General features: G+C 52.2%; 2 protein-coding genes across 3 annotated transcripts; both read right to left on the bottom strand.

Annotated features, from left to right (window-relative positions):
* Nucleotides 1-38: 38 nt before the first annotated feature.
* Nucleotides 39-14,604, bottom strand: VARS1 (valyl-tRNA synthetase 1). Of its 2 annotated transcripts, none has more exons than XM_058554739.1 (30): nucleotides 14,412-14,604; nucleotides 13,722-14,143; nucleotides 12,468-12,602; nucleotides 12,236-12,374; nucleotides 11,875-11,999; nucleotides 11,701-11,788; nucleotides 11,393-11,493; nucleotides 11,130-11,257; nucleotides 7,119-7,283; nucleotides 6,792-6,873; nucleotides 6,167-6,286; nucleotides 5,977-6,085; nucleotides 5,793-5,887; nucleotides 5,458-5,548; nucleotides 4,784-4,908; nucleotides 4,595-4,698; nucleotides 4,351-4,509; nucleotides 4,174-4,264; nucleotides 3,960-4,065; nucleotides 3,805-3,875; nucleotides 3,595-3,720; nucleotides 3,132-3,236; nucleotides 2,980-3,048; nucleotides 2,818-2,896; nucleotides 2,566-2,693; nucleotides 2,041-2,196; nucleotides 1,664-1,870; nucleotides 1,480-1,591; nucleotides 1,033-1,358; nucleotides 39-187 (listed from the first exon to the last, which is right to left on the bottom strand). In XM_058554739.1, exons 2-30 carry the CDS (start codon nucleotides 14,106-14,108, stop codon nucleotides 119-121), a joined length of 3,798 nt encoding a protein of 1,265 aa, XP_058410722.1. In that variant the 5' UTR covers nucleotides 14,109-14,143; nucleotides 14,412-14,604; the 3' UTR covers nucleotides 39-118. The 2 variants fall into 2 exon arrangements, with proteins under 2 accessions (XP_058410722.1, XP_058410723.1); XM_058554740.1 differs by having other exon boundaries at nucleotides 11,701-11,785; nucleotides 14,412-14,603.
* An 845-nt stretch (nucleotides 14,605-15,449) lies between these two features.
* Nucleotides 15,450-20,694, bottom strand: LSM2 (LSM2 homolog, U6 small nuclear RNA and mRNA degradation associated). Its single transcript, XM_058554738.1, has 5 exons — nucleotides 20,494-20,694; nucleotides 19,826-19,893; nucleotides 16,206-16,236; nucleotides 16,047-16,106; nucleotides 15,450-15,940 (listed from the first exon to the last, which is right to left on the bottom strand). Exons 1-5 carry the CDS (start codon nucleotides 20,494-20,496, stop codon nucleotides 15,815-15,817), a joined length of 288 nt encoding a protein of 95 aa, XP_058410721.1. The 5' UTR covers nucleotides 20,497-20,694; the 3' UTR covers nucleotides 15,450-15,814.
* Nucleotides 20,695-21,207: the final 513 nt, after the last annotated feature.

Raw genomic sequence — 21,207 nt, 5'->3', positions numbered from 1 at the left:
CCCTCTCCAGCCCCACCACACACACAGTCAAGAGATAGTTTTGTGGCAAAATATTTTATTGCTGCCACCCCCCTGGTGGACCACTGCCAAGGGGTTATGAGGGTTGGAGGTGGGTGTATCACAGCATCTTCTGAAATAGGGCGATGGCCTCATCCACCTTCCTGAGTTCTGCTTCTGTCTGTTGCAGCTGGGGGTGGAACAAGGAAGTGGGGGTAGTGAGGACCCAGGCCCAAGAGAAGAGACCCTCAAACGTCCATGATGGCAGAGGGGTCAGAGTGGGAAAGATAGGTGAGGACCAGGGGCAGGGGGAGTAGTTTGGGGACTACGTGTGCTTGGCTGGCCTTTTCCCCCCTAATTCTCACCAGCCTCCCCACCAGCACCCCCCTTCTCTTCCACCATCACTGGCCTCTTGGGTCTTGCCTTTTCCCACAGGGTAGTCAGTTCTCAAGGACAAAGGGTCCTCAGAGCCCATGTCCCCCACCCAGTGGCCCGGAACCACCTGGGTGGTAGAGTATGTAGGCTCTAGGTGGGCACTTAGTCTTCATTTGTCAATGGCGATGGTAACGCTGCCTGCCCTGAGGGCTACTGGGAGAAGCAGACAAGACAACCCCGCGCCGCCACAAAGGCTTTGTAACTCTTAGCCTCCACTCCTTTCTCCCTCTGTGTCTGTGGGGTTTATTCCACTGCTCCTCCCTGCAGGGATCCCAGGTGAGCCCGGTGGGCTTCTGACTGTATACGTCCCGAGCCCAGCCCCAGGCATGTGGGATGCCATGTTATGAACACTGGGTGGGGCACGAGGGGTCTGGCTGGGAGGCAGGATACCTAGTTCTAGATCTGCCTCTGTCTCAACTTGCTGTGTGACCCTGGGCTGTACCCCCGCCTCCCAGCTGTTCCTCATATGTAAGAGGAAGGATTACAGGTTCTACCTGCTCAAGGGACCTGGGAAGGGTGCAGCTACAGGACTGGGGTTTGATGATGGAGGGAGTGGATGGTGTGGGAGATGGGAAGGAAATGCCCACCCACACCACACACCTTGGCTTCATCTGCCTCCTGGACTTTGAGGGGCACCTTGACAGGGTAGCCCGAGGCGGCGCGGCGCTCCCGCAGACGCTGGGCCTGCCGCTGCGCCTCACCTCGCTTGGCCTGCAGCTTGCCCAGCTCCCGGGCCGGGTCCACCAGCCCCTGCAGCTGCAGGTGAACGGAGCAGCGGTCAGAGGCCACAGCCACAGCACAGCCTTGGGGTGCAGGAGCCCCCAGCGCCAGGACAGCCACCACACCCGCGCTGGCCAGTGCCTGCACATAGCCCGACACTGCCGAAGCGAGGGCGCCTGTGGCCTCATCAGCCACTTCCAGGAAACCTGTCAGGGAAGGGAGGAAGGTGAGTCCTGGCCCCCAGGATGAGGCAGCCACACTGGATATTGGTGCCAAAGTGGGCTCAGGGCCACCGGGACAGGGTAGACATGGGGGCCTGAGGCTCACAGTCAGGCCAGATCCGGGTGAGGTTGTAGTCGGCACGCAGGGAGCGCACGGCTCGAGTGATGCTCAGGGCCAGCTCCATGGCGGCTTCTGCCTCAGGGTCCTTCCAGGAGCACTGTGGGGCGGAGGAGGGGGTGAGGGAGGCTGGGGGACAGGCCAGAGCCCCCATCCAGGCCACACTCCATACCTCTGAGGGCTCGGGGTAGGGGGTAACGCAGATGCTAGGGGGAGCTTGTGGCGTCCGCCGGGGCAGCCTCTGGAACAGCTCCTCGGTCACGAAGGGCATGAAGGGTGAGAGCAGCCGCAGGCCAACGTCCAGGCAGGTGTAGAGGGTCTGGCGGGCGCACTCGGCCGCCACCTGGTCCACCCCGTTCAGCACGGGCTTCAGGCACTCCTAGGGGACGGGGAGGTATAGGGCTCAAGGCTGGAAAGGGTCTAGCCTTCAGCCCTCGGTGTACCTGTGAGGACTGCGAAGGGACAGGTTGGCTCAGGTCTCAGGACCAACCATTGACAAAGTGAGGCCCAGGGCTCTGCTGCCTCCCGCCCCACTTGGCTCCTCCTCACCAGGTAGACATCACAGAGCTCATAGAGCCAGAAGCTGTACTGGGCGGTGGTGACGGCCGGGAAGTCGTAGGCCTGGAAACCTTGGTTGCTGAGCCTCACAGCCTCAGTCAGCCGGCTGCGGATCCAGCGGTCCACCAGGCTCTCATGGCCTCCAGGCTTGGGGGAAGGAGGTGTATCAGCCAGGGGGCTACCATATGCCCAGGGGGAGGGAGCCAGAACCCTACAGGGGCAGGAACCACGGGCAAATGGGCATTCCAGGAGCAACCACCATGTGACCAACATCTGGGGGAGATGGGACAGGCCTCCCGCCACCTGGAGAGAGGACTCCAATGCCCTGGGCTTTCCCCGTAACCATCTGTCCCTGTATCCACCTGTTCCCTCAGCTACATGGAGGCTCCTTGGGGGCCGGGACTGGGCCTCCTGACTCTGTGGCTACAATCCTGACACAGCATGGGCTTGAAGCCAGAGTGGCAGCGGTGCAGCCTGTGTGGGTGCTGCTCACCTCGTCGCCTACAAGGCCCTCACCTCAGAGGTAGGTGAGGGCACAAAACCCTTCCCAAGGCCACGGAGGGCGAACTTGGTGGCATTCCAGAGCTTGTTGCAGAAGTGGCGGTATCCCAATATCCGGTTCACATCCAGGTTGATGTCACGACCTGGGTGGGGGTAGAGTGTGAGTCCTCGTCATTCTCGCTCCCAACCCACACCCGGGGCAGAGGAGAGGGGTGGGCCTCAGGGAAGGAGGAAGGACGTGTCTGAAAGAGGTTGTGAGGACCATACCCTGGGATGTGTAGGCGCACAGTCCAAACCGGAGAGCGTCGGTGCCACACTCAGGAATCCCCACCGGGAAGTCGGCCTTCTGCGGGGAGGAGCCAGGGGGCGTCCTGAACCAGCCTCACCCACCTTCTGCCCACACTCCTGCCCCAGGCCCACCGTCTGTACCTGCCCTTCTTTAGCCTTCTCCACCTCGCTGGGATCCAGGTTGCTATTCAGTAACTGGTCATGGAGGCCCTGAGGGGGAGGGGGAGGATGGTCAGGGGGCCGTGGCCACAGCCCCACAGCCCTTCCTCGCCTGGCACAGTGCCCAGCCCCACCTGTAGGGAGACTCCATGGATAACGTCCAGTGGGTCGATGACATTGCCTAGAGACTTGCTCATCTTCCGGCCGTGGGCATCTCGCACGATGGCGTGGAGATAGACCTGCGAGGCAGGGGAAGGGAAGGCCCATGAGGATGCATCTCCCCACCCAGACCCCAACACCTCCCCCCAGGGCCCTGTATCTGGTCTGCCCCACTCTGAACCTCAGGCCCCTCAGTGTCCCCGCCAGCCCATTCAGAGCCTTTATGTGACTCACAGGCACTCCCTCCTCTGGGAATCCAGGACACAAAATCACTGAGTGGAGTCCAGGCTGGCTTTCAGCCCCCATAAGCCCCCTGGCCTATCCTGCTCACAGCTGTCCTCAGGCCCCGCCCTGTGCCCCATCCATGCTGAGCCTGGGCTGCGGCACAGGCGGGCAGGTGTGCTGGGTACTGTGGGAGGGGTCTCAGTAGCTTCACACCTCTCTGAAGGGCAGCCTGCCAGTGAGCTTCAGGCCGAGCATCACCATCCTGGCCACCCAGAAGAAGAGGATGTCATGGCCAGTCTCTAGTAGCGTCCCCGGGTAGAACACACTCAGATCTTCTGACTGAGGGCAGAGCAGAGCATGATGGGGGGCCAAGCACCCACCTCCAAGACCCCCACCCCACCCAGGCTGGCCTCAGGGACGTACCTGGTTGGGCCAGCCCAGGATGGAGAAGGGGAAGAGGCCCGAGGAGAACCAGGTGTCCAATACGTCCTCATCTGAGGGAGGCCAAAGGTCAGAGGTCAGAGGGGAAGGTGAGGATCAGAGCACCACCTTCCCCCACCCCCAAGGCCCCGTCTTGCCTTGCTGGAGACTGATGTTGTCAGGGGACACTCCGAACTCCTTGGCTGCCTTCTCGAGGGCCTCAGCCTCGCTGCGCCCGCTCACCCAGTAACGCCCGTCAGGGTCCTGCCACAGGTGGAGTGAGTACCCAAGGAACGGCTCTGCCTTGCCCTGACCCCTCCCCCACCAAGCTCTCCCAGACGTGCCCATATCCAGCTCTGGCCCAGTTCTCACCTCCCCTGGGGGTACGGCTGGGTCGTTGACAGTGATGAAGTAGGCTGGGATGCGATGGCCCCACCACAGCTGCCGGGAGATGCACCAGTCCCTGCAAACGGCACGGGGAAGGGGAGGGAATCAGCAGGGGGAGGGAGGTGCCTGGTCACCCTCCCCACATCGAGGAGCCTGCAGCACCTGATGTTGTCCATCCAGGCATGCCACGTCCGTTGATGGGCCTCAGGCAGGATGCGGAGGTCGCCCCGAGTCACAGCAGCACTGGCGGCCTGGGCCATCTCCCCACAGCGCACGTACCACTGCGGCCGCAGCAGGGGCTCCACCACGTCCTTGGACCGGCTGCAGGTACACGTGGGTGGGGAGCTGGGTGGGGAGCACCCTGAGGAGACCCTTCCCTCCCCACTTCCTCGGCCCCCGCCCTCACTTGCAAAGCGGCACCACCATGGGGTTGTCCTTGATGTCACGGAACAGTCCTTGCTCCTTCAGCGCCGCCAGCACCGCCTTCCTGGCCTCAAACCTGGGCAGACCCTGGGTGGGAGACAGGCCTCATTATGGCCGTGCCTAGAAAGCCCACTGTCTCTAGATCTGGTCCCCACACCCCAGAGGGTCTCACCAGGAAAGGCGGGGGCACATTGATAAGGGCCCCTTGGGAGTCCATGATGCTGAGGGCCTCCAGCCCATGCCGCTGCCCAACCTCATAGTCGTTCTGGTCGTGTGCAGGGGTGATCTTCACCGCACCTGGGGTGTACGTGGGGGTGCCAGGTCATGAGGGACTCAGTGGAGTCCCTTCCCACACGTACCTCCTTTTGCTGAAGGATGTGGCTCCCACACCACCCCTGTCCCCCAATTCCCTAATACAGTCTTGAGAACCAGCCCAGGTTCACACGAAGCTTATTTTCCTTTTTTTTTTTTTTTTGTGAGGAAGATCAGCCCTGAGCTAACATCCGTGCTAATCCTCCTCTTTTTGCTGAGGAAGACCGGCTCTGAGCTAACATCTATTGCCAATCCTCCTCCTTTTTTTTTCTCTACAGCCCCAGTAGATAGTTGTATGTCATAGCTGCACATCCTTCTAGTTGCTGTAAGGGGACGCCGCCTCAGCATGGCCGGAGAAGCGGTGCGTCGGTGCGCGCCCGGGATCTGAACCCGGGCCGCCAGTAGCAGAGCGTGCGCACTTCACCGCTAAGCCATCGGGCCGGCCCTGAAGCTTATTTTCTTTGAGAGGGAAGATGGATGGCCGGCTGTGCCTCATGGGCCCCTTCCTCTCCCCAAGGACAGTCCCTTGCTCACCTGTGCCAAACTCCATGTCCACAAAATCATCGAAGACTATGGGGAGGCTCCGAGACAGGAATGGGTGGATCACGCTCTTCCCCTTCAGGTGCTAGGGACAGACGGAGACATAAAAAAGGCACGAAGAGCTGGGCCCAACTCCCTCCAACCCCAGACCCAGACCCAACACCCAAATTCCATCTTCAGGGCCAGAAAGGAGCCCAAAGATGAGTTTCTAATCTAATTCTCTCCCCTCAGCCAGGGGGCTCAGTCCCCGTCCCACCCTCACATATAGTGTGGGAGCCCCTTTTCAGCTAGCATTCTTCCCCCAACTGTGGGCAGCACCCTTGCCACACCTGGTATCTGGGATCTTGGGGGTGCACGGCTACAGCCACGTCTCCCAGCATTGTCTCAATCCGAGTTGTTGCCACCACCACCTCCTCGTCGCTGTCTGGGGTGACAGGAGGCCTTGTGGTCACGAGGCTGGCCCCTTCCCACCCCTAACCCACCAGCCCAGGATCCTGGTGCCCCGGCTCCTACCTGAGCCTTGGACCTTGTAGGCAAAGGAGATGAGGACCCCAAACTCCACCTTCTCCTTGTAGCCAGGCACGGAGAGCAGGGTGCGACCTGTCAGCTCCTTCTTATCTACCTATAAGACGGGTATTAAGAGAAGTGGCCCAGGGGCTGGGGCTGGGGGTACAGATGGAGAGAACCTGGGTAGAGGGCACACCTCAATGTCGGAGATGGCAGAGTTGAGGGTACAGGACCAGTTGACAAGGCGGGTACTGCGGTAGATGACTCCTTCCTCATGGAGCCGGACAAAGGCCTCTGTCACAGCTGCTGACAGTTTCTAGGGTAGAGCAGGGGGAAATCAGAGATGGGTCTAGGTGCCTAGGGGCCCAAGCAGACTCGCCATGGCAGCAGCGTACAGTGAGACCTAGTCTGTCCAGTGTCCCACCATGCAACACAGACCCCTTTGAGGGCTGGAAGGGAGAAGTAATTTTTGTTGATGGGGAGAGGGGACGATGGGAACACAAGGGCAGGCAACAAGCCTGGTGAGGCTGGAGATGGCAGGGAAGCCATGCAGCTGGGGACAGGTGCTGGTGCAGAGAATCCTGGGAGTCCAGGCTCCATGGGAGGGTGAGGCCCTATCATGCGCCACCTGGAGGAATTTGAGCTCCTGGAGTAGGCGCTGTGACATGGGGCCAGAAGTGGCATTTACAGTCAAGCCCTAGTGGTTTCCTCTGAGTGAGCTCACCTCCTGGGGGAAGGCCACAGCATGTGTGCTCTCTTCTGGGGGGAGCCACTTGGGGGAGCCTCCCATGCCCGCCCAGCCCTGAGACCATCCTGCTTACAGGGTCCATGGTGAAACAGGCTCGATTCCAGTCCAAGGAGCTGCCGAGCTTCTTCAGCTGGTGGTAAATCCGGTCACCTTTCCTGAAAGTCGACAGACAGGCCAGGATCAGCACGCAGGCCTGGACTGGAGAGAGACATGGGGTGGCTGATGGGGCACCGTAGGGATCACTCATCCCTCTGAAATTGACCTGGGCCCCAGAGCCAACTGACCCTCAGTCTCTGTGAGAGGGTCTGACCCTGCAGCCAGGGTCGCAGGCGACAGGTCTTATCTGGACCGGGGACGGGGAGCGAGGGCTACGATGCCTACAGGGCTGCTGCACACTCACTCCTCCTTCCACTTCCAGACCTCCTGGAGAAAGGCCTCGCGGCCCAGCTGGTGCCGGCTCAGCCCCTGCTCGCGCCAGAGTTTCTTCTCCACCACCACCTGGGTGGCAATGCCTGCGTGGTCACAGCCGGGGTTCCAAAGGGTGGTCTCTCCGCGCATGCGGTGCCTATGGGAGGAAGACCGAGGACCAGAAGTGAGCGGGCAGGTAGAGTCTGGCACCAAAGGAAGAAGGGGCTCCTGGGCAAGGAGTCAATGGACTTGGGAAAGAAAGGGCAGTGGGGGGGACTCTCTCGATTCTAAAATTATGGTTAGGGAGAGGAGATGAGCAAGGACAGCCAAGGCACTTGGGCAAAATAAGAACAAAGAGGAGGTCTTGTCCAACTAGATAGCAAAACACATGAGAAAGTTATGATTATTAAAATAATAAGTTACTACATGGGAAGAAAGTTACAGACCGAGGGACAAACCAGTGACTGGAACAAATCCAAGCAGATTTAGTAGTTGTGAAGGTGGCATTTCATATCAGTAGGGGAAGGACAGACTATTCAACAAATTTGTTTGCGACAACTAGCTAATTAGTTGGAAAAAAATCTCCCTACTTCCCAATATTCACAAAAATAAATTTTAGTCATATTAAAGAATTCAACATAAGAAAATTAAATGATGAGAAAAGCATTAGAAAATAACATACTTTTCAAAAAAAAAAACCACAACACAGGTGAACATGTTTATAACTTTGAGGCAGGAGAGGCCTTCTTTATCAAGAGACAAAAGATAAAACCACAAAGAACATTGGTAAATTGACTAGATCGAAACAAAACGCCAGCACGACAAAACCTCTAAAGTTAAAAAACAAGGAACAGACCATTTTGGAGAAAATGATTGGAAACTAGAAATGTTTTAGGGAATTAATCAGGAGATGAATTAGAGGAAGAGAGTAACATTGTGGGTCTTCATGCCCCACACTCTGGTAGAAGTATATGCAGTTTACTCTTAAGCTCTAAGCTCATGTGGCACAGAAAGCATTAATGCTAATGAACATTTTTGTGACCTTTTAGAATCACTAGGCACATTAAAGTGGGGGAGAGGAAATCACTATAGAAACACAATAACACTGTATTCATACGTTATTTTCAATGACTCATCAAACTCTATTATATTCCTTACTTTATGGGTCTGTTTATCTCCACTGTGTTCAGATCTCCTTGGGGACAGGGATTGTAGCAACTCTGTTCTCTTGCAGATAATAGATACTCAGAAATGCTGCTTATATGAACATATTTTATAAACTCCAAGATGTTGTTAGATATTACTAGTAAAGCATAAGAAATGAAGATAAAAAGTATCTCTTGGGGCTCAAACTTGGCAAAAAATAAATCAACAAAATGTCATGGATATTTGTAGAAAAACACCCTATTCTCTGTTGTAGGAAGAAAAAGGAAAAAATATAGTTATATAACTCCCTTTTATTTCATTTTTATAAGGTTTCATTGGTGGATATACTTAAGGCTGTATGTCACATGGTAGTTTTGATTCTAAGATGTTGATATAAATCTATTCCATTTAAGCAATGAGAGTTTCTAACATTTTTTTTTTAATTTTTTTAAAGATTTTATTTATTTGCCCCCCAAAGCCCCAGTAGATAGTTGTATGTCATAGCTGCACATCTTTCTACTTGCTGTATGTGGGATGCGGCCTCAGCATAGCCAGAGAAGCGGTGCGTTGGTGCGCAACCGGGATCCGAACCCAGGCCGCCAGCAGCGGAGCGCACGCACTTAACCGCTAAGCCACGGGGCCGGCCCCTCTAACATTTTATTTAAACCCTATGTTCACGGGCTGGCCTCGTGGCTTAGCGGTTAAGTGCTCACACTCCGATGTTGGCGGCCTGGGTTTGGATCCTGGGCGCGCACCGACGCACCACTTCTCCAGCCATGCTGAGGCTGCGTCCCACATACAGCAACTAGAAGGATGTGCAACTATGACATACAACTATCTACTGGGGCTTTGGGGGAAAAATAAATAAATAAATAAAATTATATAAAACAAAACAAAACCAACAAGAAAAACCCCTATGTTCACTATAAAAAATGTTGCTGGGGCTGGCCTGGATTCAGTGGTTCGGTTCCTGGGCACAGACCTACACCACTTGTTGGCAGCCATGTTGTGGCGGGACCCATATACAAAATAGAAGATTGGCAAAACATGTTAGCTCAGGGCAAATCTTCCTCAAGCAAAAAGAGGAGGATTGGTGACAGACGTTCCTCAACAGAAAAAAAAAAAAAATATGTTGCTATTTAGAATTTTCTAAGAAGTATTATGTAAATAACTTGGCCATTATACGGTATATGTATTTAATGTACAACTCTGTTTTTCCAGCTCTCAATTCCTTTGCAAAATGCTAAATCTGACATTGCATCCCCAGTGCCCAGAGCAGAGCTGGCACACAGTTATGTCCAGTAAATACTTTTTGACTAAATTAATTTAAATTTTTATTTATTTATTTTTTCCCCCAAAGCCCCAGTAGATAATTGTATGTCATAGCTGCACATCCCTCTAGTTGCTGTACGCGGGACGCGGCCTCAGCATGGCCAGAGAAGCGGTGCGTTGGTGCGTGCCCAGGATCCGAACCCGGGCTGCCAGCAGTGGAGCGTGCGCACTTAACCGCTAAGCCACAGGGCCGGCCCTTGACTAAATTAATTTAATAAGTAGGTCACCAGAAAAACTTCTCAAAATTTAAATAATATAACAAATAAACGCTGGTCTCCAAAGATAAAAAGTTGTGAAAACTTTTAAAATACTTTTTAAAAGGAATTTGTCACCTGGAATAGTAGACTTTGTAGTTGTTAACTAATTAAAATATTAACAGTGGGGGGGAAGCATGTGCTACAACAGGAGAAAACATTTACCATACATATAACAAACAAAAAAATCAATACCCAGAATACGTAAAGAATCTTTCAATAAACCAATTAAATAAGGAAAAAAAAACAACAAAGAAGCAATAGAAAAATGGGCAAAGGACAGGTGCAATTTATATAAGGGGAAACCTGACTGGCCAAGAAACGAAGAAGCAGAGCCCCACTAGTAAGCAGACTGGCAAAGGAAGAGCGATAATGTCCAGGGTCGGCAAGGGCATAAGGAAATGAATACTCTCGCAGGCAAGTCACGGAAGTATAAATCAGTAAAGCTGTTCTGGAGGGCAACTTGGCAGCTTCTATTTGTACTTAATATAGGCATACCCCTCTGACTGAGCAGTTTCACTTCCTGGTAGCTACACCAGAGAAACTCTTCCACATGTGCTTGAGAAAGCAGGTACAAGAATGTGCATTCCAGCAAGGTTTTCAACAGAGAAAAATGAGGAACAACCATTAATAAAAAGGTGACTCCATTATGGTACAGCCACACTGTGGAATACTACAGAGCAATGAAAGAACATGAAGTCAGTCTATGTATAATATAAGGATAAGGGAAGGTCTCTAAGATAAACTTAAGTGTAAGAAGAAAGTTGTAGAATAACATGTTTGGTTTGAGCCCTTTATGTTAAAGAATAGAAAAGAAAAACCCACCCAAAAGGAAAACTGTAAATTTCTATGGGTGCGTGTACATGTAAGTAAATCGATAGGCAAGATTTGGAAATATCCACATCAAAGTGATAATGATGGCTAATTCTTGAGAGGGAGTAAATATGGAGGGGGTGGTCAGGAAATTTGAAGCTTTAAGTTTCTTACAACAAGAATATATTCACATATTTCTTGTTAAATTCAGAATAATGTTATTTTTAGTAGCAAGAGAAGAGTCTGCAAGTGGAGGTGTTGGTTACTTGCCTAGGCGAGGATGCTAAGTGATCAGATGGAAATGATGGAGAGAAGTATAGCACCACCAGGGGGCAGAGCTGAGGCCCAATAGGGAAGCAGAGGATGGAGTGCCCCAGTGAGCAAAGAGAAGGGAGCCAGGGGAGTGGAGAGCCAGAGAGGGCAGAGGGAACCAGTTACAGGAGAGGACAGGAGCTCACCATCGGGTCAGGGAGTCCTGGATGGCATTGGTGAGCGCGTGGCCCAGGTGCAGGGAGCCTGTCACGTTGGGGGGTGGGATGCACATCATGAAGATGCCCCGGGGGTTTGGTGATGACACGCTGGAACGCTGGTGGAGGAGGAAGGATGGGCGCAAGCTAAGGCCTCATGTCATCTCTCCCAGCCCCCTCCCGGGCAATGTATCCTTCAGCCCTGTCCTTCCCCGCCCCATCCCCTCCAAGCTCGGGCAGCAGTGCCCACTCACCCCATATTCTGGCTTGAAGAAGCCCTGCTGCTCCCACCAAGGGTACCAGGCAGCCTCCACGTACTGAGGGCTGTAGGAGTCGGGCATGGTGCCACTGACATCTGGGGGAGAGGAAGTGAGGGGTCGGTGCCAAGGCTGGGAACAGCTGGGAAGGGGACGATGGGCCAGCAGAGAAGGACCTGGGCCTCCGCAAATCCTCACCAAGCAAAGTAGTGGGAGCAAGACAGAGCAAGAAGGGGTAAAAACAGAAGCAGCAGCAGCTGAGGAGGCTGGAGTGAAGAGTGGGGGTCCCTTCCCCATCCTAGTACCTTTCTTTTCCCCAAGTTTGGTTGGGAGGTCATAGGTAATAACCCCAGGATCTCGTTTCTCCCTCTTCTCTGGTTTGGGTTTCTTCTGCTTGGGAGGGAAAGGATACAGGCCCAGATATCAGCCACCCCACCATGGCACCAACCTTCCGCCCAGCTCTGCCCTTAGCCTCTCACCTCCCCTGGGGGCGGCTGTTGCTGTTGGATCTTCTGCTTCTGTTGGAATTTCTCTAGCTTCTCCCGTTTCTTTGCCTCTTTCTTGAGTTGAGCAGCTGTCTTTGGGGGTGCACAGACCTCAGGGCCTGGAGAGAGGCACAGAAATGCAGACTTAGCCTGCTGGGCTTAGCCCTCTGTGAACCATGCTACTATGTCTCAGATGGGCTATTTCAGCTGCCCAAGGGCTCCCCCATGCCCACCTCCCACCTCACCCTCCCCTCAGGCCCCTGCCCCAGTGATTCTGCCATTTCTATGAGAAAAAAGAAAGTGAGCTGCATGGAAGGCCCCAGAGGACCGCCTCCCCTCCTACCCACCACCTCACCTGGCTGTTGGGAAAGAGGCCTGGCCCCTGAGTATAGAACCACCTCTCCCAGCACGGCCCGGAATTCTGGCTGCTGGACACACGTGGTAAACCAGCGAGTCACATTACCCCAGATGCGGCGGGCAGAGGGGTCCAGGACCTGGGATGGGGAAAAGAAATGAACCATCCTTAGTCACCCCACAGTGAGGTCTGATGGAGCTGCCTCATTCTTCCCTAGGCCCCAGTCACTCACATATCGGAAAGGCAGCAGCAAGGCTGTGACAGCCGCCAGGTCAGCCAGAGTGGGGGCCTCACCGGCCAGGTAGGTGTGCAACCGAAGCCACTCTTCCAGGGGGCTCAGGGCCCTGCCCAGAGCCCCCAGTGCAGCCTAGAAGGAAGGGGAAGGGGTATGAGACAAGGCTTGGCCCACCTCAATCCCCACCGCCACCAATCCATTTGGCCTCCTTCCCCTCCCACAAATCACTACCTCTGAGGCCAGTCTCTTCTTCACTGAAATGATCATAATAAAAATACTTCCCATTCATTCAATAAAAAAATTCCTACTGAACTCTTATTATATGTCAGATGCAATATATTAAGCACAGGAAGTTAAAGATTACATGAGACAACACTGTAATTGTTTCAACAAATATTTATTAAGCACCTACTACATGCCAGGCTCTTCTCTAAAGAATGAGGAGACAACTTGAACAGATGGAGCCCCTGACCTGGTAAGAGTTTACAGTCTAGTGGGGGAGACAATAAATGAGCAAATACATAACGCATTACTCTATTCTTCTCCTCCAGTGCTGAGAAGAAAAATTAACCAGGCTGAGGGGAGACAGGGAATTCCAGAGAGGTGGCCTCTATTTTAGATAGGGTAATCAGGATACGAGGGAGGTAATCAGAAGCCAGGGTCTAAGTCATATATTCATTTCATCTATTCATTCATTCATTCAAGAAATACTACGTATCCACCCTGTGCTCAATACTCTGCAAGGAGGCAGTGTTATAAGAACCCTAAGACACAGCCCCACTCTGGAAGGACTCAGTTACAGTTTGCTGTGGTTCTCTCTCTTTTACTTCCCCGAATCCTCATTTCATTTCTCCTTCATCTCCTCCCAGCAACTGTCATCTCTCCCTCCCCGTCTGCCTTTCTCATCTCTCCTTCAGCCAGTCTTTCCTACAATTCACAGGAACCTCTGTCCTCATCAGTTTCAGACTCATCAAACTTTTACTCAGAGACTTTAAGCACCTGGCACTAGACTCTGTGCCCTGCACACCTTTTAATTTTCTCAACATGAAAACTTCCATTCTCATAGACATAGAAAGACTAAGGCTCAGAACTAGAAACCTGCCCAAGGTTACCATACCAGGAGGCTATCTGGGATTTGACGGATCTTTTCCACACCTGACACGCTATTTTCCTGTGTCATTATCCATTCTAATCCCTGCTTTCTTCCTCTAAATTTCCCCCTCCTCCTCTTGTCTTCTTCTCCCCACTTACCTGAGGGTCCTGGGCAGAGCTTCGGAGTCCCAAGGCTGGCAGCGTTGCCCCACAGGCAGCTGGTATTAGCTCCGTGTCGGCGTAACTGACCCACTGTTGGACGAGGACGGCTGCCCGGCTCCCCCCAGGGCCCCCCAGGCCTGCTGGCCACAGCAGCTGGGCCACAGCTGTGGCCCCCCACACCCAGAGCCCACCGGGCCCCTGCTCTAGGGCGGGCAGGCGGGGTGGGGGAAAGGGAGTCCTGCTGGCCGGGGGCGGCTGGAGACAGATGCGGGGGTGGGCTCCTCCCCATCCCGGACCCTCCCCAGCCTCCCCGTAGCGCGCAGCGATGAGGGCTCGGAGGCTGGGGAAGGCATCCGGGTGAGGGGAGACGTAGAGGATGGACATGGTTATGCAGGGGGCTCGAACGAGGTTGAAACAACCTAGGGAGAAAGAGAGACAGGGGAAGACTGGGGGACCCAGGGAGGTCCTGTTTGAGTAGAGAGGGGACCCTCATGAGGGCTCCTCTACCGCAGGCGCCCGAGGCCCCCAGGACCTGGGTTCTGATCGGACCTCAAGAGCCGAGGGCCCGGCTCTCGGAGTGGCAGTGACCGTGGGGACCCCCATGATCCTACGTCCTCGGGAGTGTGGGAGGCTAGGAGGGGCCCCGCGGGGCCCGGTGGGACGCGGGTTCGGGCAGCATGTACGTACTGGAGGGAGCTGGTCAGACTGAGCCGGGCGCCGGCCGAAGCTGGACCGGCCTGGCGGCCGGGGCCGAGGAGTCGGGCGGGCGGGGATGGTGGGCGGTTCTCCGGCCGACTCTAGCTCCCTGCGACAGCCGCCCGGCCGGCGGCGCCCACGTGTTCCCCCTTTGTGACAGCGAGCGTTTCCGGGCCCCGGGGTCTTGGCGCGGGCGGCCGTGCCCCGCCTGCGTGCGGGTGCAGCCTCGTCCCGCCGGACACCGGCCCGGGGTCGCGCCGCCCGTCGCGGGCCGCACTCACGGGGCAGGGCGCGGGGCGCGGGCGCGAGAGGGGAGGACGCCAGGACCGCGCTCCCGTCAGGCTCCGCCGCGGGCGCCCCACGTGGGTCCTCGGGACGGCCGTGTGGGAGGGCGGCGCCCAGCGGGCAGCCCGGGAGCCGGCCGGGTACGGTGCTGCCCGCCGCGGGCTGAGGGGCTCCATTCTGCCAAGGCCCAGGGCGACCGCTCCTCCCTGCACCTCATTTCCTCCTATCCGAGACGAGGGAGGCGTGCGGGATGGCCTCTAGGGTCCCTCAATGCTGAAAACTCTCATCTGTAGCGGGAACTGCTATTTGCAGAGTGAATGAAGAGTTAACTCCGAGTCATAATTCTCCACAATAAAAACTGTCGCTCGTTTGTGTTGATCTGCTATAGATATTCAGAGAGTGTACTGATTTGGCTGGGTTGAGGAAGAAATCCAGCAGCATCAAATACATCTTGGCATCTCATAACATTAATGGTCACGTTCATGGAAGAACAGAGATGGACGGGCAGCAAGCACTTGTAGGTACAGTATAAGCAAAAGGCCATGTAGGTAGGGGCATGTTCAGGAAACGGTGTAGTCTAGCTGAGGTATCACATGGTTTATACCAAGGAGAGCAGTGGCAGATAATGCTGGGAGGGGTTGGATTTTTGGCTGGGGAAATGGAGAGTAATAGGGCTTGGGTGAATTCCACACCCCTTTCCCACCCTCCAGCCACCTTCCCAAAACACACAGAGAACCAGAACTGAAATTTGCATCATAAATTTTATTCCCGATGCGGGACAGATTCCTTCCATCCCCAAAATGAATCACATGCTACCCTGGAGACATCTAGGAGATTCTCCCACCATCTCCAGGGAAGAAGTGAGAAATGCAGGTGCTGGGGACAGGGAAGGCTTTGCAGTTCCCCAGCCTACTTATCCTCCCCTTCTCAACAGACAATAGCTGCTCCCCACTATTATTCTCATCCAATCATCCCTTAAAAAAAAAAAAAAGCCTCACTATTAAAAACAAAACAAAAAACAACACCTCAAGTATGGGAGGGAGGGTTCCCAGGCTGGCACACAAGGGTAAGGGTCACCAGTGGAAGGGGGAGAAGGGGAAGAGGAGCCATCACTGCTTCTGCTGCAGGGCCTCCTTCCTTGCTGCATCCTGTAGCAACTGTGTGTCGACCTCATCTGCTGGCAACTGCACATAGCGGACCACTGAGCCCCGGATGAAGCAGTTCTTCACTGATAACTAGACAGAGAGACAAATGTGAAAACATCCTTAAACATGTCCTCTATCCACCCAGGGGCCTCCTGCCTTTAAAGATGTTTCCCCTTCTCCACCACCCCCAACTTACCATGTGAGGGTATTTCTCAGGGTCTGTGACACTGATGTCAGTTAGTTTGATGTTGAGATACTGAAAAAAGAAAACACCATCACTAGCCCTAGAGACAAGAGGCAAGCACCCAGCCCTCTCCTTCCCAAGACCTGATTCAGGGCCCCTTCTATATCTCACCTGATCCACAGAATGGAGGGTGCCACAGATGCTGTCAGGGACAGAGGGAGGGAAGAATGAAATTAGTTTACACCAAAGTCAACACAGAGGTGACTTCAGAGCAGGGATAAGAACATGGCTGGGGAAAATCAAGGACTTGAGGAAGCCAGAAAAAGTGAAACCAAAAGGGGGGATTCCTAAGCCCTGAAGTAGGAAAGACAGTGCTTCCAGAGTGGTGTGTTATTTTAGACCTCACATCTCCTCTCCCTAAGCCAACCCACTCTTAACGGCTACCATGAAACAACTGTTATGGCTAGACCTGTATTCCATCTGTATTATACACAGAATTTGTCATTTTTACAGCCACTTTATAATCTTTTATCTACTTTACAAAGTAGCTATTACTGTCCAGGGGCTCAGAGAGGTTGTGTAACTTGTCCAAGTTTAGAATAAATAAAGAGGGACTTCAATCCAGGTCTGACTTCCAGAACCATCAGCTATTTTGAAACATTTGCTTTGGAACCAGAGCCCCATATGTAAAGCACACAAAGTAGTTAGGATTGTTCTTGATGATCAAGGCACAAGGGACGTCCTCTCCCTTCCCCGATCCTTGAGCCCCCCTGAAATGTTAATACTATCAAAACACCAGTGCTCCAAGCTATGCTGCCTCTCTAATTTCCATCAATGGCTTCAACACTAAGTCTCACAACCTCAAACCCTATGAGTTGTACTTCCCCACCCCCCACGAATGCCCCATATGCTGGTGTCTAACATTTCTGTTTCTCTTTCTAGTTTGACTTCTACAAACCAAGGTCTTACTACACCTCAACCCAGGCCAGCCTCCAACCTGGCCGCCCTCATCATAACCATCCTGCATGTCATCACCAGATTCTAAGTTCCTTAGAACCATGGTTCTCAAACATTGGTGTGCTCAAAGGTTTCATGAGTCCATGACAGAATAGTTAACATAAGCTAGTACTGTGTGTGTTGAGAGTATATGTAGTGTGCTAAAAGTTGTCAATAGTTTTTTCCTAAGAATAACTGCTCTTTGTCCTTCCTATTCTTATGGTATTAAAAAAATTTTTTTAATGAAATGATTGTAATAAATGGCAGTTTTTAAAATGTCTTTATCTTGCCAAAAATAAAGTTGGCAGTTCTCTATGGGACACTAATTTTAAGTAAAATTCTAAGTCTTTGAAATCCAGGGCCTGAGAACTACTGCCTCAGTGGTGGTTTTACCATACCCCTGGCTGTTGAAAAACCTCTGACAGCACCCTCCCACCATATGCAGCAGTGAAGTAACTTTCATAAATGGCATAAGATGGTGTCATTTCATTCAGTCCCTTGAGAATGAGATATTTGGCACAAAACTCGTCTGACAACAAGCATGAGAAAAAGAGCTTTTCTCCCAACCCAATGGACTACTTTCGAATCTTATAAGTCCTTGCTTCAGGACCTGGAGCTATAACATAACATATGGAAGGCCCAGGAAGAAGAAAGGAGGAAAATCAAAAACAAGTGATCTCACAGAATTGCCTAGGGCTGGCTCTGGCTTCCACAACTATCTCTATATATGGCCCTAATCTATAGGCCATTGACAGTGCTATAAATGGAAATTTCTGGTCTAAAAGGCAAGTTGCTCTCCTCACCATTCTCTGCCATGTCCATGTTTCCCCCACTAAGAAATTATCTCCCATAGAAATGAGACACTATTGGGCCTGCCCCGTGGCTTAGCGGTTACATGCGCGCGCTCCGCTACTGGCGGCCCGGGTTCGGATCCCGGGCGCACACCGACGCACTGCTTCTCCAGCCATGCTGAGGCCGCATCCCACATACAGCAACTAGAAGGATGTGCAGCTATGACATACAACCATCTACTGGGGCTTTGGGGGAAAAATTAATAAATAAATAAAAATTAAAAAAAAAAAAGAAATGAGACACTGTTGGGGAGAGAATATATTGATTCAAATTTCAGAAAGTTTGGACAACCAGATAACAGGTATCAATATTTTAAATGAACATTTCATTTAAAGGATTTTTTTCTAAAGAAATAATCAGATGTGGACAAAGATGTATGCATGAGGATGTTCAGGGCAGCATCATTTGTAAAAGGAAAGAACTGAAAACTTGTCAAACAGCAAGGTCTTGGTTAAATTAGTTCCAGCTAGCTAATAAAAATGCCATTCAGACATTAAGAGTGTTAAAGATCAACTTTATTGACACAGAAAATATCCACAACATAGTGTTAAGGGAAAAGCAAGTTTCACAAATGCATAGAGACTAGGACCGTGGCTTTAATTTAAAAAAAAAAAAAAGAGGGCCGGCCCCGTGGCTTAGCAGTTAAGTGCGCGTGCTCCACTGCTGGCGGCCCGGGGTTCGGATCCCGGGCGCGCACCGAAGCACCGCTTCTCTGGCCATGCTGAGGCCGCGTCCCACATACAGCAACTAGAAGGATGTGCAACTGTGGCATATAGCTATCTACTGGGGCTTTGGGGGAAAAATAAATAAACAAAAATTATAAAAAAAAAAGAGGGGTGGGGGCAGACAGAATTGGATTTCAGTTCTGGCTGTGTCATTTACTAGTTGTGCAGACGAGCAACTTAACTTATCTAAGCTTCAGTTTCCCCATGTGTAAAACAGCAACAATAGTATATGTCATGTAAGAGAGTTAAGAGAATTAAATGAGTTAATAAATGTTAAGTATTCAGAATAGTGCTTAGTCGACAGGAGGTTCTCAAATGTTACCTACTTTTCTTTCTTTCAGCATACATTTATTAAGCACTTACTATATACCAGGCCTATGCAAGACATTAGGTACACAATGGTGAGCTTAAACATGGTCCTGGCCCTGAAGGACAGGCCATAAACAGTAAACATATTTCTATGAAATCACAATCTGAGAAGCACCCACTAGAAAGAAAATAGACTCGATGATAGAAAGGTCTACTTGGCTAGAAGGACTAGGAAGTCACTCCAAGGATACAGCATTTAATCCAAGTCCTGAAAGATGATTAGGAGCTAATGATATAAGGGGGTAAGAGATGTAAAAGCAGTCCAGACAGAAGGGACTCCATTGGTCTTGTGTTTATCCTTTACATTTCTTTAATGTAAATCTCAAAAGGGAGATTATGCCACATATACTACTCTGCAACAGCTTTCCATATCAATACATCTCATTCCTATGTGACAGATGTATAATATGGAAGTACAGAACCACAATTTAACCCATTCCCTATTGATGGCTATTTGTTTCCATTTTTTGGCTACCAGAAATAAAACTACAAAGCTCTTTGTACATATATCTCTACTTGTGGAACTAACTCTTAAATTTCTACAAGTTGGGTCAAAGGAGTACATAATTTAATCAGAAGAAAACAAAAATATGTTAGTTTTGCAGAAAATATTATTGATGCCTCCACCCTCTAACCTCTCTCTAGCATTTCCTCTTTAATCTATATATTTTTTTGTATTCTCTTCCAATACAAGATACAACTCCCCAACTAATCTAAGCTTAAGACACAATTCATTTATTTCTTCTGTATCTCTCTCACCTTGCCTGGCTCTCAAATATTTGTCAAATTAAAGAGTTTCTAGGGTCCTCCACATCCACCCCCTAGAGACTTGCTGGAATAGGTACCTACCTCAGGTCATTCTTGAGTTCCACGACCACATCCTTGCCCACAAGGGACTTGAAAAAGGAATAGAAGAGCTAGTGGGAGAGAGGGGGAAAACCATCATGCGGGAAGGGACACGGTAGGGAGGAGTGTCCCCCCGCCAGTATTACCAAATACTGGTATCGGGATCCCGCCACATCTCTGGCAGTTCTCACAACTTCGCAGGAAAGAACGCTCAGTGACAGGGATAGATGGCTGGGAGCCCAAATGCTTGTGCACACTTCACTGAGCCCCTGACCTAAAACCCCAGAGAGAGGCTGTGCTCGGCAACCCTCGGGCTCTCCGGGCCTTCTCTCAACCGACCACCTCCCCGGTGTCCTGCCCACTCCTCCCAGGGAACTGTACAAAGTATCCCATCCGCACCTCCCGAAGCCTGGGCTCCGTCAGGGAAATGCTCCTTGAAGTCTAGCTTTTCCCTCCCTTGCTCTCCCCGCCGACTCTTTTTTTTTTTCCTCATCAGGGAAAAAAATTCTGTTTGCTCAAATGAATGTAAAGTGCAAGAACCAAGGATGGAGAGAAAACCCTGGAGCCCAATTCCCGCCGAGAGGGACAAAGCAGGGACCCCCACCCCGCCCCCAACCGTCCGAACCACCCGCGCGCCCGAGGGCGCCCGTTTATGACGTCACGGGACCTACCATGGTGTTCACCCGTGTGCTGCCGGCCGGACCGGAGAGGCGAGAGACGGGTGCCGCGGGCCCGAGGCCGGGCGGGAACCGGAGCGCAAGACCGCGCGTGGGGCGGGGCGGGGTCGCGCAGGCGCAACGGGAAGAGCCACGCAAAACTCAGATGAACTCAGGAGAGCGCGCCCGGGGCTCGCAGCTCAGGGAGAGCGTATGGGGTGGAGCCGAGGGGACGCTGAGGCCGGGAAAGGGGCGGGGCTTCCTGCCCTCGACTTCCTCCCGAAGAGGCGGGCTCCTCCCACGCAGGCGCGACCCCAGCAGCTGCCTGAGGGTTGGAGGGGCTCATTGCCTTCTAGAGGCTTTTGTTGTCTGACAGTACAGTCCACAGTATGATTTGCCCAAACCCTGCAGACACTTCCTATTGAAAGCTGTTGGGGAGTTTGTGAAAACTCATTATGATTTATACACTTTTATATATGTGTTACACGATAAAAAGTAAAAAAAAAAAAAAAATGTTGAGGAGTCCCTGAGATCAGGAGCCTGAGCACAAATCTTGATTTTATTTTATTTTAATTTTATTTTTTTGTGAGGGAGATCAGCCCTGAGCTAACATCTGTGCTAATCCTCCTCTTTTTGCTGAGGAAGACCGGCTCTGAGCTAACATCTATTGCCAATCCTTTTCTTTTTTTCTTCCCCAAAGCCCCAGTAGATAGTTGTATGTCATAGTTG

The sequence above is a fragment of the Diceros bicornis genome, chromosome 14 (assembly GCF_020826845.1).
Source record: "Diceros bicornis minor isolate mBicDic1 chromosome 14, mDicBic1.mat.cur, whole genome shotgun sequence".
NCBI classification, from domain to species: Eukaryota; Metazoa; Chordata; class Mammalia; order Perissodactyla; family Rhinocerotidae; genus Diceros; species Diceros bicornis.
This window is presented reverse-complemented; position numbering and strand designations above follow the sequence as displayed.

Excerpts from the sequence above, each read along its gene's own strand:
- VARS1 (XM_058554739.1), bottom strand. The coding sequence starts at position 14,108 with ATGTCCATCCTCTACGTCTCCCCTCACCCGGATGCCTTCCCCAGCCTC. Across the intron at positions 6,874-7,118 it reads GTCTGGAAGTGGAAGGAGGA|GAAAGGTGACCGGATTTACC; the intron begins GTGAGTGTGCAG and ends GTCGACTTTCAG. Across the intron at positions 4,265-4,350 it reads GCCTGGATGGACAACATCAG|GGACTGGTGCATCTCCCGGC; the intron begins GTGCTGCAGGCT and ends TGCCGTTTGCAG.
- LSM2 (XM_058554738.1), bottom strand. Across the intron at positions 16,237-19,825 it reads GAACTCAAGAATGACCTGAG|CATCTGTGGCACCCTCCATT; the intron begins GTAGGTACCTAT and ends TGTCCCTGACAG. Across the intron at positions 16,107-16,205 it reads CCCTCCATTCTGTGGATCAG|TATCTCAACATCAAACTAAC; the intron begins GTGAGATATAGA and ends TTCTTTTTTCAG.